The 14,977-nt window shown below is 38.5% G+C and overlaps 1 protein-coding gene across 1 annotated transcript; it reads right to left on the reverse strand.

The window, feature by feature from the left end:
* Positions 1–7,446: 7,446 nt before the first annotated feature.
* Positions 7,447–14,737, reverse strand: SLC7A13 (solute carrier family 7 member 13). Its single transcript, XM_009276031.2, has 4 exons — positions 14,017–14,737; positions 11,111–11,242; positions 8,533–8,897; positions 7,447–7,777 (listed from the first exon to the last, which is right to left on the reverse strand). The coding sequence occupies exons 1-4, from the start codon at positions 14,735–14,737 to the stop codon at positions 7,532–7,534; spliced, it is 1,464 nt and encodes a 487-aa protein (XP_009274306.1). The 3' UTR covers positions 7,447–7,531.
* Positions 14,738–14,977: the final 240 nt, after the last annotated feature.

Consider the following 14,977-nt stretch of genomic DNA (forward strand, 5'->3'; position numbering starts at 1 on the left):
CATGTATCACCTTTTGGCCCTAACCTCCTTAAAATATTTTATCTAACCTGGAGAAAAAACACAAAGCTATCCCTGACATACTTTGGGTCTGACAAAGCTGAGGAAAATCACAGGTAATGAAATGGCAAGCTGCTGCTACAAGGCATGCTGAATAATCTGGACACAGACACTGAAATACGAATATCTCTATCACCCATCCAAAACAAGAAATACAAGTCATGTTTCCAGGACATGGGAGCCTCTCCTGGGAATCGCTGCTTTGGAACAGGTGTTAGAAGCCTTGGCAAATAACTACCTAAGAATAACTCCTTAGAGTGACACTGTGGACAGACTTGGAGTAATTTATGCAGTCCAAGTAAAAATTCCTGTTTCACCCTACAAGAACTCTACACTACATCATTTGTGTAACTGCTTCTCGGATACTAAGCCCAGTTTTAGTGCCCTCAGATGATACTGATCGAGCTCACCTAAGAGAAAAAGAAGAAAGAATCACATAATTAATCTCATTAAATAAACTGGAAAAAAAACCCTGATTTTAGTGAAGATGTCCCCCTGTGAACAGGGAAAGTTCTGTAATGACTTGGTCAGTCTAATAAAATCTATACGGTGAACAGAAATTCAATAACATCAAAGAGCTTAAACCAAACCAGAAAGTCAAAGGAGACAAATTCAGAAGGGAAATACTTTTAAGAATGCTTTTTTTACACATCAGAACAACTACGCAGGCTTGAGTATTAGTGGAAGCAAAAACTTAATCAACCAGCAAGTATAAGATAACAGGCAGTAAACTTGCATGGCAATGAACGCACAGAGGAGATGTCATTTCTGACAGCAAATTTAAAAACTTCTTATGCTGGAGACAAAGCTGAAGACCACAATTCAGTGTCCTGCATGTTTTCACATTTGGGTGACTTTTTGAGTATTTCACATGCAGTTCCTGCAGCAGTTCAACCAAACTAGTGCAACCACTGTTTGCAACGAGGATAAACTGCAGACCAGAAAGGCATCTTTTACAAAGACTGAAATACATATGACCAAACGCAACTGACGCATTTTGGCGGATGTCACGTTTATCCTCAGCAGCTTCTGAAAGTAAATTCAAAATGATGCCATAACCTTTTTGGCTTAGAATGAGCTCACGACTGCAAAGTGAAATGATTAGACAATTGTGGGAAAAAAATAGAGCTGTCAAAATGTGCTGCATAAGAGAAACTTTTAAACATTGATAGGAATGGCTTTGACAGAAATTTCTGCTGGAAAGTATGTCAAAGGCTGCAACTTACTTGTTGCAAAAGGGGATTAAGAAGAAATGGGAGAAATAAAAGTTAATTCTCCTGTTTCCTGAATAAATTTTTATTTTTAACGATGTCTGAATGAACATATTGAGCCTGGTAAAATAATGTATATATGTACTTCAAATTTAGTCTGAATTGCTTCAACTTTCAGGTCCAGGATCTTGCTGTACCTTTATCTGCTAAATTAAAAAGCCGATTAGTAATATTTTGCTCTGCATCAAGTCAAACAATTTCCATTTTGCTAAGCTAAAATAACCAAGTGCCAGCTATCGTTCATGGTTGGTTTTGTGTCATCAACCCGTCTGCTGTTGCAAAGGATTCAGGGAGAAATCACAGCCACTTCTCCCATTGTGGAGAGAGAACTGGAACCAGTTCTTCAGAGGAGGTCTAAGCATCGCTGCCAATGCAACACAGAGAAGCAGGATCTCACTGAAGCTTAGTTCAGTTGACCTTTCACGACGACTGTGGACCACTTCTCATAATCACCAGCAACAAAACTGATCTAATAGTGTACTGCCACCAGAAAGGGGGCAGTGGTTTTGGTTATTACATATATGACTGTAACTTTTGCAGAGCACATTGTTTGCTTCTGCCCAGCCGATTACAGGATCCTGATTATTTTGGCTCTGTGCTCTGTCAATCTTTTTTTTTTTTTTTTTTTTTTGCCATTTTCCATTTCAGTCAAGTATAAACTTTTTCAGCAATAGCTATTTTGCCATTTTCCATTTTAGTCAAGTATAAACTTTTTCAGCAATAGCTCTGTTTTTACAGACCACTGACAGGCACATGAAAGAGGGCAGAATCAAGGTCTCATCTCTGTGGGGCTGCTTTGGAGATTCCTTTTCACAAGTTAAACTGAGATCTCATTTGCCAGTTTCTAAAGCATTTAATGTGTCATGTTGATTTTGTCATCTTCCAGATATTTATGAGACTTTTCTCATCTCGTTTCAAGAAGTTTGAGTATTATACATCAACATTATTATCCTTTAATCAACCAAAATTACAGAAAATATAATGTGAAGCTGGTTTGATAGGATTATTTTCCATAAACACAAATGAACTGGCATTAATTATGCTACTCTTTTTTGATTCTTTATTAATTCAGTTTCGTATTAGCTGTTCCAGTATTTTTCCAAGGATTTATGTCACACTGACAAGCCTACAATTACTTGGGTCATCTCTTTTATTCTTTTTTAATACTGGCATGTTAACTTTCTTTTGCTCTCCCGAAACTTCCCCTGTGTTGCAAGAGTTACTGAAAATCAACATTAATAGTCAAGCTCCTCAACGGTGCCTTTAAACCTGTCGGATACAGGTTATCCAAACCTGCTAATTTAAAAATATTTAATTTCCTGTTCCAAAGCAGAATAGAAACAGCTTCAAAGTTCCTGAAGCACCTACAGCTCCAGATCAAGCCAGTAAGAAGTGGGAATGCTCAGGGTCCCCCATCATTTGGAATAACTCGTAGAAGGCAACGACAAGAATAATTTCTGACTGCGATACAGAAGAGAAGGTGACAAGCAAATACTCTTTGACCTGTAAGTTGTTAAAACACAATTGTTTCTGTTTTAGCAGATGCGGGAACTGAGACATGGGGAACCTTAGCAATGCCCACGGTACACATACGAAACCTAAGATTAGAATTCAGGTGGTCTGAGCCCCTCCGTGCCTAACAGCTATAGGCAGCTCCTCACACATCCTCCCCTGTGTAAACCAGAGGTTCCAACCAAAAATCACCACATCAAAGCACACACAAAAATGTACAACTGTTTATTATTAGTTGATTATCTCTTTATTGGAATCACAGTTAACAATGACTATGAAAAGGGAAGTAAATCAATTAACTGCTGATTTTTTTCATTCCTTCTGTACAATTGCTGGGTTTTGCCTCAGAGTGAATTTTCCTTGTAAAGCAGTCAGCACACATGCAGTTAGCATGATGTATAAGTAATTTTTAAAATAAGACTGATTATCATTTGTTTTTTTACATTGTCTTTTTATGGAGATAATGGCAAAAAAAAAGTAATGCAGACATACTGTGTTAGGAAGCTAGAAAAACAGCTAAGGACATCACATGCCAAACTGGACCAGTACCGTATTGAAAAACAAATATCCACATCTTAAGTTTATTTGTTGTAAGGTTGAACTTCTGAAACATGCAAGTATGCATGAGCTTAAAAGAGTTATGAAGTCAAAGGTAAAAAAAATAAATTAAAAATCTAAATAAATGTCTGATGTAGTCTAGTACTAAAACAGTCACACTTCTATATAGCATTTTCTGAGATATGTTCAAGCAGGAAAGCAGCTGAGACCAACTAGTGTCACTGAAAACAAGCTATAATGTTAAAATATTGAATTGCTCTTGGCCAGAGCAGCTAATATGAGTTATAAATTTGAATTCTGTTCCTTTATGCTTACTGCTTGGAAATGTGGAATGATCCAGCAACAATAAGAAATCTATATAAATTGAATACTGTATTTGCTTCTTTGTGATTTAGCATTCTAAAACACTCAGGCAAAAGAAAGGCTGCATTAAGAGAACATCAAGTGACTCATATTCAGAAGATAGGCAATACCATATCTGAGATTGCTTTTATAATGTTAATTCAGCTCAGCTGTGTGAGTCCCTTTCCAAACAGCGGGTCATTTAATGAGAGCATTACTTTTCAGAAGACCTCTATCTCACTCAGATCTGGGAATAAGTCAACAGTTTGTGTTGAAGATGACGCTAAATGTGAGGTAACCGAGCCCTCATTTACTGTAGGAATGGAATTTGATGTAGTAAATGAGGTGGCACTTGCAAAAGGGTTGCTGGATTAAGGAATTTGAATAGTGCCCAGAATTCAAACTTTTCTTTCCCTATACAATTCCAAGGTCATACTGAAATCACTAAAACCAACATTTTTAAAAATTGTCATTAGTTCTGTTTTCCTCATTTTTTACACCCCATCTTAAATCCCCACAGCTTGATTTGGTGGAATTTTAAACTCTCATAGTTGTAATTTAACATTTTGTAGACTGTATGCCTTAAAGGAATTGCAGCTACCCACAGTTAGTCAGAAGTTGAGTTATAGGATACCTGCTATACATCTAAACCAAAGTGACAGTGACAATTTGTCCTTCTTTCCTTTTTTACTATTCTTGGAACTTAATTCCAGGAGACTATAGGCACTCTGAACTTATTAATTACTAGGAAAAATCAGGTCCAAGGTACCTTGGCTTAGGCATCCAAAGCTAGTGAACAATTTTGGCCATACTTCCTTTGTTTCCATCTAAAAGATGTGGAAGAACCGAAATCTGTATATAGTGGCTGAATAGCCATACAAGGTGTATGTCCACCAATTCCCCAGCTCTTTGCCCTGCTTCCTAAGATAAAGAAACATTCATAGTTGGACCCGAATCTCCATCAATGGTTCTCAATCGAGGTGCTTGATCTGAATTGAAGGATCTCAGGGAACATCACAAAATGCATTTGTTGTGCAACCTACACATCAGCTTAAATCACTTTCCGCAAAGCAAAGATGATACCACTGATTCAGCTCATGACAGTAAAGGCAAATTAGTGGGTTTTTGTGAAGTGCTCACATGCTGTCATGAGGAACACCATAGAAAAGTCTGTAAGAAATTAATAATGTCTATCAAGAACAGCATCTGAGCAGAGAGTGATAAATAAAGTGCAAGGTCACACGTTGAAATGGGAAGAAAGTAATAGTGAATTATCTGGGCACCATCCATTCTATCCAATAAATGAGGTAGGGATATATTGAAAGAATAGTTTATGATCTGATAATCAAAGGCCATTGTAAGGTGCCTTCACAGAAGGGGCAGGTTAAGTTTGCATGGGCAATTTTAATTCTGACCTGTTCTAACTGTTCTCGTCTTTGCTGATCCTTTGGCAACAACCATTGAAACTGTGGGGTATGTGCGTGCCTGTTTATGTGCCATTTCCTAGATTTTTGTTAAAAGAAAAACTATCTACTTCGTATTACGAAAAGATATATAGATGCAATTTATTTCATATTACATTTCATTGGGACATTTGAGTTCCCTAATTTGTTGAAACTGCTAAACCTCTAAATCGGAAGTTTGTATCATTAACAGATACATGCTCCAATTACCCAAACATACCCTGACATATGTATTCACTACGTACCCAACTCCTTATGGAATTCAAGTGTATAAACAAGCTCAAGTAGATCTACTGACAAGAAATTACACAGAAATTACACATCCAATTGAGCAACTTCCCCCCCGATGTCTGCTTTTTCTAACCATGTGGTCTACACCACCATATTATTGTCCCATACACTTTTTTTTTCTTATGACTTCCATTTTTATTTACATATTAAAACATGAGTTTAAATAAGTGATTTGATCAATATCAGTTGAAAATCTGTGTCACTGCCAGGCACCTCACCTGCATTTACAAATCCCTGGTTGGTGCTTTAGTAAAAATCCTTCCTTCCTTTAGTAAAATCCTTCCTTCCTTTTAACATTCACTGGAATTCAGTTCTTAAAATATTACTCCTATAAAATTTTGTCAAGTCTTGTGAGTTTTTAAATCTAAATATCAAGAGAAATGTTTTTCCGATAGCACTATTGAGTGAAATTAAACATTGATTCCTGCCTTGCTTTCAGCAGGATCCAGTCTCCAGCTCAGCTGTATTCACTTCACTCCTCACTTGCATGGGCTTTGCTTCCTACAGCATTTTAAAAGGTCTAATTTTTACTTCAAATTTTCATTCTGTGTACATCACCATCTGTGAGAAAAGACACTTTCTACGTATACTTGTTTTCATTTGGGGGCTTGTTCCAGTGCAAAGTCAAACCCTCTTAAACCTCCAATTGGTTCCCAGCATTATTCATGGGTAACCTATACTTTGGGTAGCTATGTATAAAGTCTTTATCTATCATTCTGACCGCTAAAATTTTGATACATCAGAGAATTGAATCTTCTAGCAAGTATTTTTTCATTCTCCTGTAAGTGTTATAATATAATGCTCTGTAAAACTATTTCTCTCACCAATACAACATCCAGCAACCCAGCATATCACGGTGTAAGAGAGATGTTAGTCTGGAGCCATCTGCTGGTTGTATTGCTCAGCTTTAACAGATTTGAAAAACCACTTTACACATGCATTTTTATTGTAATTATAAAAATAACAGCATATATTAATACATTAATCACCTAAGTATGTGATGTTTCTTGTGTACTTGTTCTTTGTTTTTAAGTTTAAATACTCAGCGAACTTAATATGGCCCAATTATCAAAATAAAAAATTATTTATCTTGCTTTCATAAACAAAATAAAAACAGAGGGGAGGAGGCCTAAAAAAGCTCTTATTTCTCAGTAACACTGAAAAGAAACCAAGGAATAAGGTAATATTAATGCTAAGATGTAAACAATTTAGTAAAGTAATCCACATATCTTTAGTTTTATTGCTGTGACAAAGAGGATAAATAATTCTTATTGCCTTATTTTGTGCTTCATGAGATTTCTCCCTGAATTTGTATGTGTTTTTCTAAAATAGCTAAGATGCACCATGCATGGTTTTCTTGGGATTAAAAAAGGTCTTAGTCAATTTTATGACACTCTTCAAAGGTTTTTATTAAAAATAAATTCAGACAAAAAAGGTAGCAGATGAACAGAAGTATAAAGCCTTTAAAACCAGAAGTTCTAATAAACAAGCTACTACGAACTAAAAATAATCCAGACAATTTAGTTTGGAGACCAAAAGTATATTTATGTAATGATGCTGTTAGGTATGTATTTACTCATTTATTATATGATAGCATTGATAATTATTTGTGCTGTAATTTAGCATTATTTCTATTATTGCAAGAACATATGCAACTTTAACTGTGTCTTCAGGAGCAAGAGAGAGCATTTTACAGATTTTACCAGTTTAAGAGAGATTCTTTGCACCTATTAAATAAGTATACATATACATCTACGTATATGTATGTATACACACACAAAAATATATACATATTAACTCATTATGCTAATGTCTATACATATATACATGCATGTATATATACATATAACTGCATATATGTATATATGTATGCAATATATGTATATTCATCTATATATGTAGGTACATATACACACATGCATGCACATGCATGCACGCCTGTATATCACACCTGACATCTAACTTGTACCTTCTGCAATCTCAGTTAAACACAATCCTCTGTTGACTGTTAGTTGCACTGGGATTAAACATTTGCCATTATTCACACTTGCTCTCAGTAGATTCATCAGCAGGAGAAACTTCCAACAGGAGCTGTAAATGGCAAGTAATTTTATCAAGAAATGGAAAATGCAATTTAAAATGTATAAAAGGCAGATAAACAATAAGACTTCCCAGCATAAACAGGAAAGCATAAACATATTGCAGGTTTGGAGACCAGACTATGGGAGCTAGAACTAGGAAGGAAGACATTGCCACCATCACAAATGGAACTGGTAGAAACACCTGCAAGAGGAAGAAAAAAAAGGGTTTAGGAAATAAAATGACCAACCATGACTTTATGCCTCATTCATAAAAGCAACAATGCGTTCTTTCCCACACTAGAGTACTGTTCCTCATATTGCTGCAATCTCACCCAGGATGAGATTCATCTGACCTCAAATTGCCTACAAGATAGGCAACTGTTCTAAAATACTTGTTCGGGCTCCGTCTATTGTCAAGGGGGACAGATAGGCAGGCCCTGAAAACCATTCATCCACATATGATATTATGGGCTCCTAAAAGAAACTCAGGGTTGGGTGCCTACAAGAAGCCTTGACAATGAGCATGCACTTCTAACCCATGTTTCTGACAGCTACATTGAGATTAAATTAAACCTATCCTTAACGTCTGTGGTTGTGTCAGGAAAGATGAGAGTAGATCAAGGTTTAATTAACCATGAATAGCCAGCCTGGATCCCACACTGTTCTGGTTACTGCTCCACAATAGTATGGTTTCACATTGTTTGCACACCTCCCCCACTCTGCATATATCCATCTCTTGTTTTGAAGTGCAAGTTCTCTGGGGCAGAGACCATCTGCCTGTTTCTTTTCCTTCTGCAGTGAAGCAAAGTTTTTGAATAAGGCTCTCAAGATTGTGCTTATTATTCCTATTTTTGTAGTGACTATCCACTTTTGACTTGCACTTGTTCTGTAACTTTTGCATGCTACCCATGACTCAAAAAAATCTGCAAAAACATTTTATAACTTATTTCCATTTACTTTGTATGGTCGATGTAGATGAGGTTCCCGGTATCGAAGTACAATCAGGCTTGCACAAGTCAATCCAATCATAAGCCAGGCAGAAAATCCAAAGTAATTTGTTAACGTAATAAGGTCAGAGGGGATTATAAAAATGGATGCAATGGTGGTTGAAAAAATCATGGCTGGTGCTGGAGTACAGGAGTGGACATTAAGCATGGATATTAAAACAGGTAAATGTCCTGACTGACTTCCAGCATAGCTTAATCGACCTAGTGTGAACATGCTGCTGTTGAGGGCACCAAATATTGAGACAGCAACAGAGAGAGGAATGATCCAGGCAACAGAGGGGATCACTCGATCAGCCCAAGTGACTGCCACAGCAACTGCAAAAAAGAAAAGCATTAGTCTAGTGTAGGTACCATGCTCTGAATTACTGACAGACTCAACAAAAATGAAACTTAACATACATGAAATACCCATTATTTACCAGCAATGCCTGGTTTTTGTTACAGTAGTCAAACATGACTAATCTAATCCTAAAGGTATTTAATTCAGGAGCTAAAAATTTCCTTTGGGGGATGACAGCAAGAAGGAGTGCTGCCTGCCAAAGAAAGCCTGGTAAACCTGCTGGGGCCAATACCACGGTAATGGACTGCCAAGAGGGAGCAAGCTGCATCTCACCGCCATGAATCACAAACATACACGGATGGGCAAGGCCACGTGGGGAAAGAAACGAATGCATTAGTCCCCTGCGTGACCACAGTGATCTACTATTATGAGGAAACTGCCAAGATGAGCGCATGTACATGCAGAGACAGGTCAGCGAGCGTGTTATTAATGAGGTCTTGCTTTGGGTGGAACTGGGAAATGTGAAAGATTATTTCTGAACAAGAGATATTCAGTATTTCCTGGAAATTAGCTATAGCCCATATGGTAGCAAGGACTAATATTTAGTGGGCCTATAACCAACCGCCATGAGGAATATAGGTCTTGCAGTGATATGCGCAGCATAGGTTATTAGAGATGGGGAAAACAACCCCTCAAAAAATGTAGTGATCAAACAGGAACTGCAGCAATGCATAGCAATGTTTGAAACAAGGGCTATAATTTTAAGGCTATCTCCTCAGCTGACATACATAAGCACAGCTCTCCCGGTATGTTTGGAGCTGCTCGTGCCAGCTGGGCAGCTATTCACGGATACTCTGGTATTTGCTGCCTCTTTCATTGTAGGACGGATCTGCAAATGTATGCATCTCTCCCAGCAGATAGCCTGATAATGGCTGAGTGATAATAGGAGGTTGCTGAGTGACAGCTACACTGCTCCCATTTATGTTATTGAGCTGTTCTCACAGGCAAAAAAATAATTGATCCATCCAAATGAGGTATGTTTTTTGTCACTCCTGGAGGCAAGGTGTGACAGCTCAGCCCTCATTACATTGGTATTTAAAAGGTGCTGTTTGGACAATCAAGGAGAAATACAGCTCCTCCTGGACCTTTTCATGGACAGCTTATTGGTACAGGATCTGAGAGAGGCTTTGCACACATTGGACTTTTGCATAGGCTCTTCTAAGGAATCACAACATATATCATGAATAATCCACACACACACACATGAAATGGCTACACTTTTGTGTCCATAGGCTTTTCTATATTGCTTACAATGGTGGACTTGTCCACCTCTGTTGTGGTTTAACCCAGCAGGCAGCTAAACACCAAACAGCCGTTCGCTCAGTGCCCCCCCTCAGTGGGATGGGGGAGAGAATTGGGAAAAAAAGTAAAATTTGTGGGTTGAGATAAAGACAGTTTAATAGGACAGAAAAGGAAAGGAAAATAATAATAAAAGAATACACAAAATAAGTGATGCACAATGCAATTGCTCACCACCCACCAACCGATGTCCAGCCAGTTCCTGAGCAGCGGTCACCCCCCCCCCAGCTAACGCCCCCCAGTTTATGTACTGAGCATGACGTCCCATGGTATGGAATATCCCTTTGGCCAGTTTGGGTCAGCTGTCCTGGCCGTGCCCCCCCCCAACTTCTCGCTGGCAGGGCACGGGAAGCTGAAAAGTCCTTGACTAGTGTAAGCACTGCTCAGCAACAACTAAAACATCGGTGTGTTATCAACATTATTCTCATCCTAAATCCAAAACACAGCACGGTACCAGCTACTAGGAAGGAAATTAACTCTATCCCTGCCGAAACCAGGACAACCTCCTAAACAGTAATGGCTTTAGCCTGAGACATCATGAGGTAGGGAAGGAAGGAGGAGAGAGGATTAAAACTACATGAAAACAAAGGCCTTCTCTATACTCAACAGAGACCTGATCTCCACCTGATTTTCCAAGTTTTAATACACTTCTGATTTCTTTTTAGACAGTGCAGGTCTAAGCCAACATTTTCAACACCTAATAACATCTGTCTGCATTCAGTCCAACTTGTGTCATACACAAGTAAAATTAAGCAAGAATTCTCTGTTAGAATGAAACCCAGACTTCCCACTGGGAAGTTAGATGAGCAGAAGTAACCCAGTGAATTGACATCAGATGGGTATGCTAATGGACCACATCTTTTTAATTAAAAAAAAATCAAATCCATACCTGAAGAGACAATTTCCTTAGGTGTGAGGACGGTCAGATATGAGATGTTCACCAGTAAGTAAAAAACAATTACTGCCGGAACAGCAGTCATCACAGTTAAGGGGATATTTCTGCTAGGGTTTTTCATCTCTTCTGAAAAATACAATTTAAAAAGACTAGTAAAGCAAGCAATGTAGCTTCTGCAAGTGTGTTTCAGTAGCAAATCTGCACAGAGCTTGACAAGACTGACACCAAAGTCCTGCGCAGCCCCTAATCATGGCTCCTAAGCTACATTGCTTGTGAGGTCCTACAGTTGTTCTCAGTTTATTATCAAAGAAGTCTAAACAAAATATTTTTCATTTTTTCAAATCTCTTTTTTTCTTATTTAGCTATTTTTTAACTATCTTGGAAGGAGGGATGGATAGAGGCCTGATAGGCTGATAAAAAAATGACAAAAGGACTGAGAATTAGATTAGATATTAGGAAGAAATTCTTTACTGTGAGGGTGGTGAGACACTGGAACAGGTTACCCAGAGAAGTTGTGGATGCCCCATCCCTGGAAGTGTTCAAGGCCAGGTTGGATGGGGCTTTGAGCAACCTGATCTAGTGGAAGGTGTCCCTGCCCATGGCAGGGGGGTTGGAACTAGATGATCTTTAAGGTCCCTTCCAACCCAAACCATTCTATGATTCTATGATAACTTTTCTCTGATTTAACGTTTGACTTACATTAGAAAATTGATTTGGTAAGAACTTTTCAAGTAGCCATACTTTTAAATCACAAGCTTGAATGTCAGACTCTAAAGCCAGTTTATTTATTCTTACATCACCTCATGAGTCCTGATCTGAAACTTTCTGAGTGTATTTTCCTATTCCTCCACAAAACCTTTCTCTTTGCCCTTACATCAGGAAATACAGAAAATGTAAGGGGGAGAGACTGAAGGTATTGACAGAAGAGCAGTAACGCAGTGGCTTTCAAATGGGGCCATTCCCAGCTGGGTTCTGCTGTTGATTATCTTTTCCAGGGCAAAGTTGGCAGAAGAAAACTGTTTAGTGCTAAGCCTGGCATCTTAGCTTAAAACTACTCTTACCAAATGAGAAAAAACTCCAAACTTTGCAGTTGAACAACTGAGGCACTGGCACACATTCCTGCCCATGTGACAGTCCCAGCAAAAGATGGAGCTGGTTTCCAGAACCCTAATAATTCATCCTCATATAGTCAAAAAGGGTCTTTTTCCCCTCTTTCACTCCTTCATCCCTTCCCTCTCACTTCCTCTCCCCTTCCCGCTTCCCTCAGCATTTACAAAAGGCTTCCTGAGTATTACCAACCAATAACTCACAAGGGGGAAGAAGTGAAAAGTCAAATGTGCAGCTTAACTGAGCTTTTTTTAGGAGACAGAAATCCCTTTCCTCCCTCAAATGTAATTTGTCTCCTGTCCAGAACATCAGCTTTCAGCCTGCCCCAGCACTGGCTGTAGCGCACAGAGGGAGTGAATGAGCACAACAGTGAAATTCAGATACGGACTATCAGAGAATTTGGGATTTATTTCAAATGTAAGAAATACACTTAGTAATTTTGAGTCCAGAAGGGGACAATCACCAAAACTGCCAATTTAAATTTGTCTTTCCATTTGTTTTGTTGCTCGTTACAGTCCTGATGTCCAGCTGGCACCTGATGCTTTAGCTGAAGCTCACAGGAATTAAGTTATTGTTGAAGAATAGGAAATTCAGTTCAGAAGAGGACTATTGCATAGGTTGCATCTGTCTAAACATCTGTGCTGTCCAGTGTATGGTATTTATTACTACTGCTAACTGATCAGAAAATAAATTAATATTTTACTAATAATTTTGTATTTTCTCGGGCTTACAAAGCTAAATGCTTGCCTTTAAGAAAATCCCAAGATTTTAAAATTATACTTTGCTAATTTATCTCATTTTTTTTATTGCAGCATATTGATAATGCTGGAATAGCTGGATTTTAATAAGAACAGTCATTTTTTTAAACATTAACCCAATTTTCACACTGTTCTCACCATTGAACTTTGTGTTATGCATTTCACACATTCAGTGTATTTAATGTTTTACATGTGATAGAGGTCAATGGATAAATAGGTTTAAAGATATAAAAGCAACATCCATTTGCTTACAACTTAATTCTATAAATCTGATACTATAAAACACTATTCATTTAACTCGCGACGTGCATAATTAACATTATGAATATTATCTCTGCAGCTTTCATGAAAAACTGCTCTATTTATTACTGCCACTTGTGTCATCAGATACAGAGTAGGATAAGTAAATGGATATTCAAAAAGGTTTGAATGTTTGAGCACAAGTTATATGAAAGGATTTATACCACTTTCTTTACATTCTTCACCTTCTGTGCAAAACTATTTTCCCAAGGAAGTGACTACTGACCACTCTATACATCCCATAAAATTACTGTATTTTAACACAATTCAAAATGAATTTGCCCACGTAAAAAACAGCTGCATAATCTTAGAGAAGGTACAGATATTTAAATACACATTAATCAATTATCTTTTTGGATTTGGTCTTTACTGTGCACATAGTTTGGCATGGATATCTTAATCCTTTTCTAAAAATGCACTGACACTGACACTAAGACAAAATGCAACTTTTTAAGGTATGAAAAAATCTGTTTATGTATGAGATTTTAAATGAACTATTTTGATTTCTCTTGTACTCCTTTGGAAATGTCAGTCTGATTCTGGAGACTGCACAAGAAGCAAGAAACTTCCTTAGAGAGGAACAACGCCTCTTCTACCAGCCCCAACAAACACAGGGCTTGCATAAAATGTGAGAGACCCTATGGTCTTAAAAGAGAGACAAGTTCTACTAAGATGAGCTGAGGAACATAAGAATGGCAACTGCAGAACAAAATCTAAAGAAGAGGAGTGAGATACCTGCCATATAATTGAGGGACCACCAACCACCATACGCATACAGTCCTTGGAAGAAGGCTTCGGCAATCTGTGACGCGTTGGGGATCTCTGAGCTGAACGCATCCTCAAACCTGGCCAGACTCTCCTTTCTCCCGCCAACGAGAACTATGCCACCGATGGCGATTACAGACAAGGTCATCATCTTCAGCAGAGTGAAAACCGTCTGCACCCACGCAGCCATTTTGACGCTGCAGCCATTCAAAATCCCCAGGGACCAGAGAACGGCCAAGGCCAAGCACTTCTTCAGCACTTCTGGTGCAGGGCAAATGCCGTAGAAGGGCTGGGTGGCATATTCAGCAAACAGCAAGGCTCGAGCAGCATTTGATGCTGGCTTGGTAAATGTTGACGTCCAGATAAAGACGAAGGCGGGTAGGGATCCAAGGCCTCTTTTAATATGGCTGTATTCTCCTCCGGAGAAGGGCAGAGCGGTTCCCAGCTCCGCATAGCAGAGGGAACCCATCAGAGAAACCAGCCCAGATGCAGTCCAGATCGTTAGTGCGACGCCGACGTTGAGCAAGGAATGCTTTAACACCCCCGTGGGAGACACAAAGATCCCTGCCCCAACAATTGATCCTATAATAAAACTTACCCCATCAACATAACCTATATTTCTTTTGAGACGCATCTTGGCCTTTTCTTTTCTTTTTCCATCTTTGGGATCGTGGCTCTTTCCTTTTCCCATTTTTTTTCTGTTTTTTCACAGCAGATTATATGACTTCAGAGGCTAGATTACATGGATTTCTCTCTCACTTTGTTGTTAGCAAACTGTCACAGCCCCACTTGCCAGTGAAATGTTAAGGGAAGCCTGGCTTAATCATTCAGAAAAGAGAGCATACTTTGGGTTTTGGTGTCTTCTGTGTGAAGATGATTAACCAAATACTTCAAGAAACACTGGCAAATCATACACATGTTGGTTTAATAT

The sequence above is a fragment of the Aptenodytes forsteri genome, unplaced genomic scaffold (genome assembly GCF_000699145.1).
Source record: "Aptenodytes forsteri isolate BGI_AS27 unplaced genomic scaffold, ASM69914v1 Scaffold433, whole genome shotgun sequence".
In the NCBI taxonomy this organism is placed as follows: domain Eukaryota; kingdom Metazoa; phylum Chordata; class Aves; order Sphenisciformes; family Spheniscidae; genus Aptenodytes; species Aptenodytes forsteri.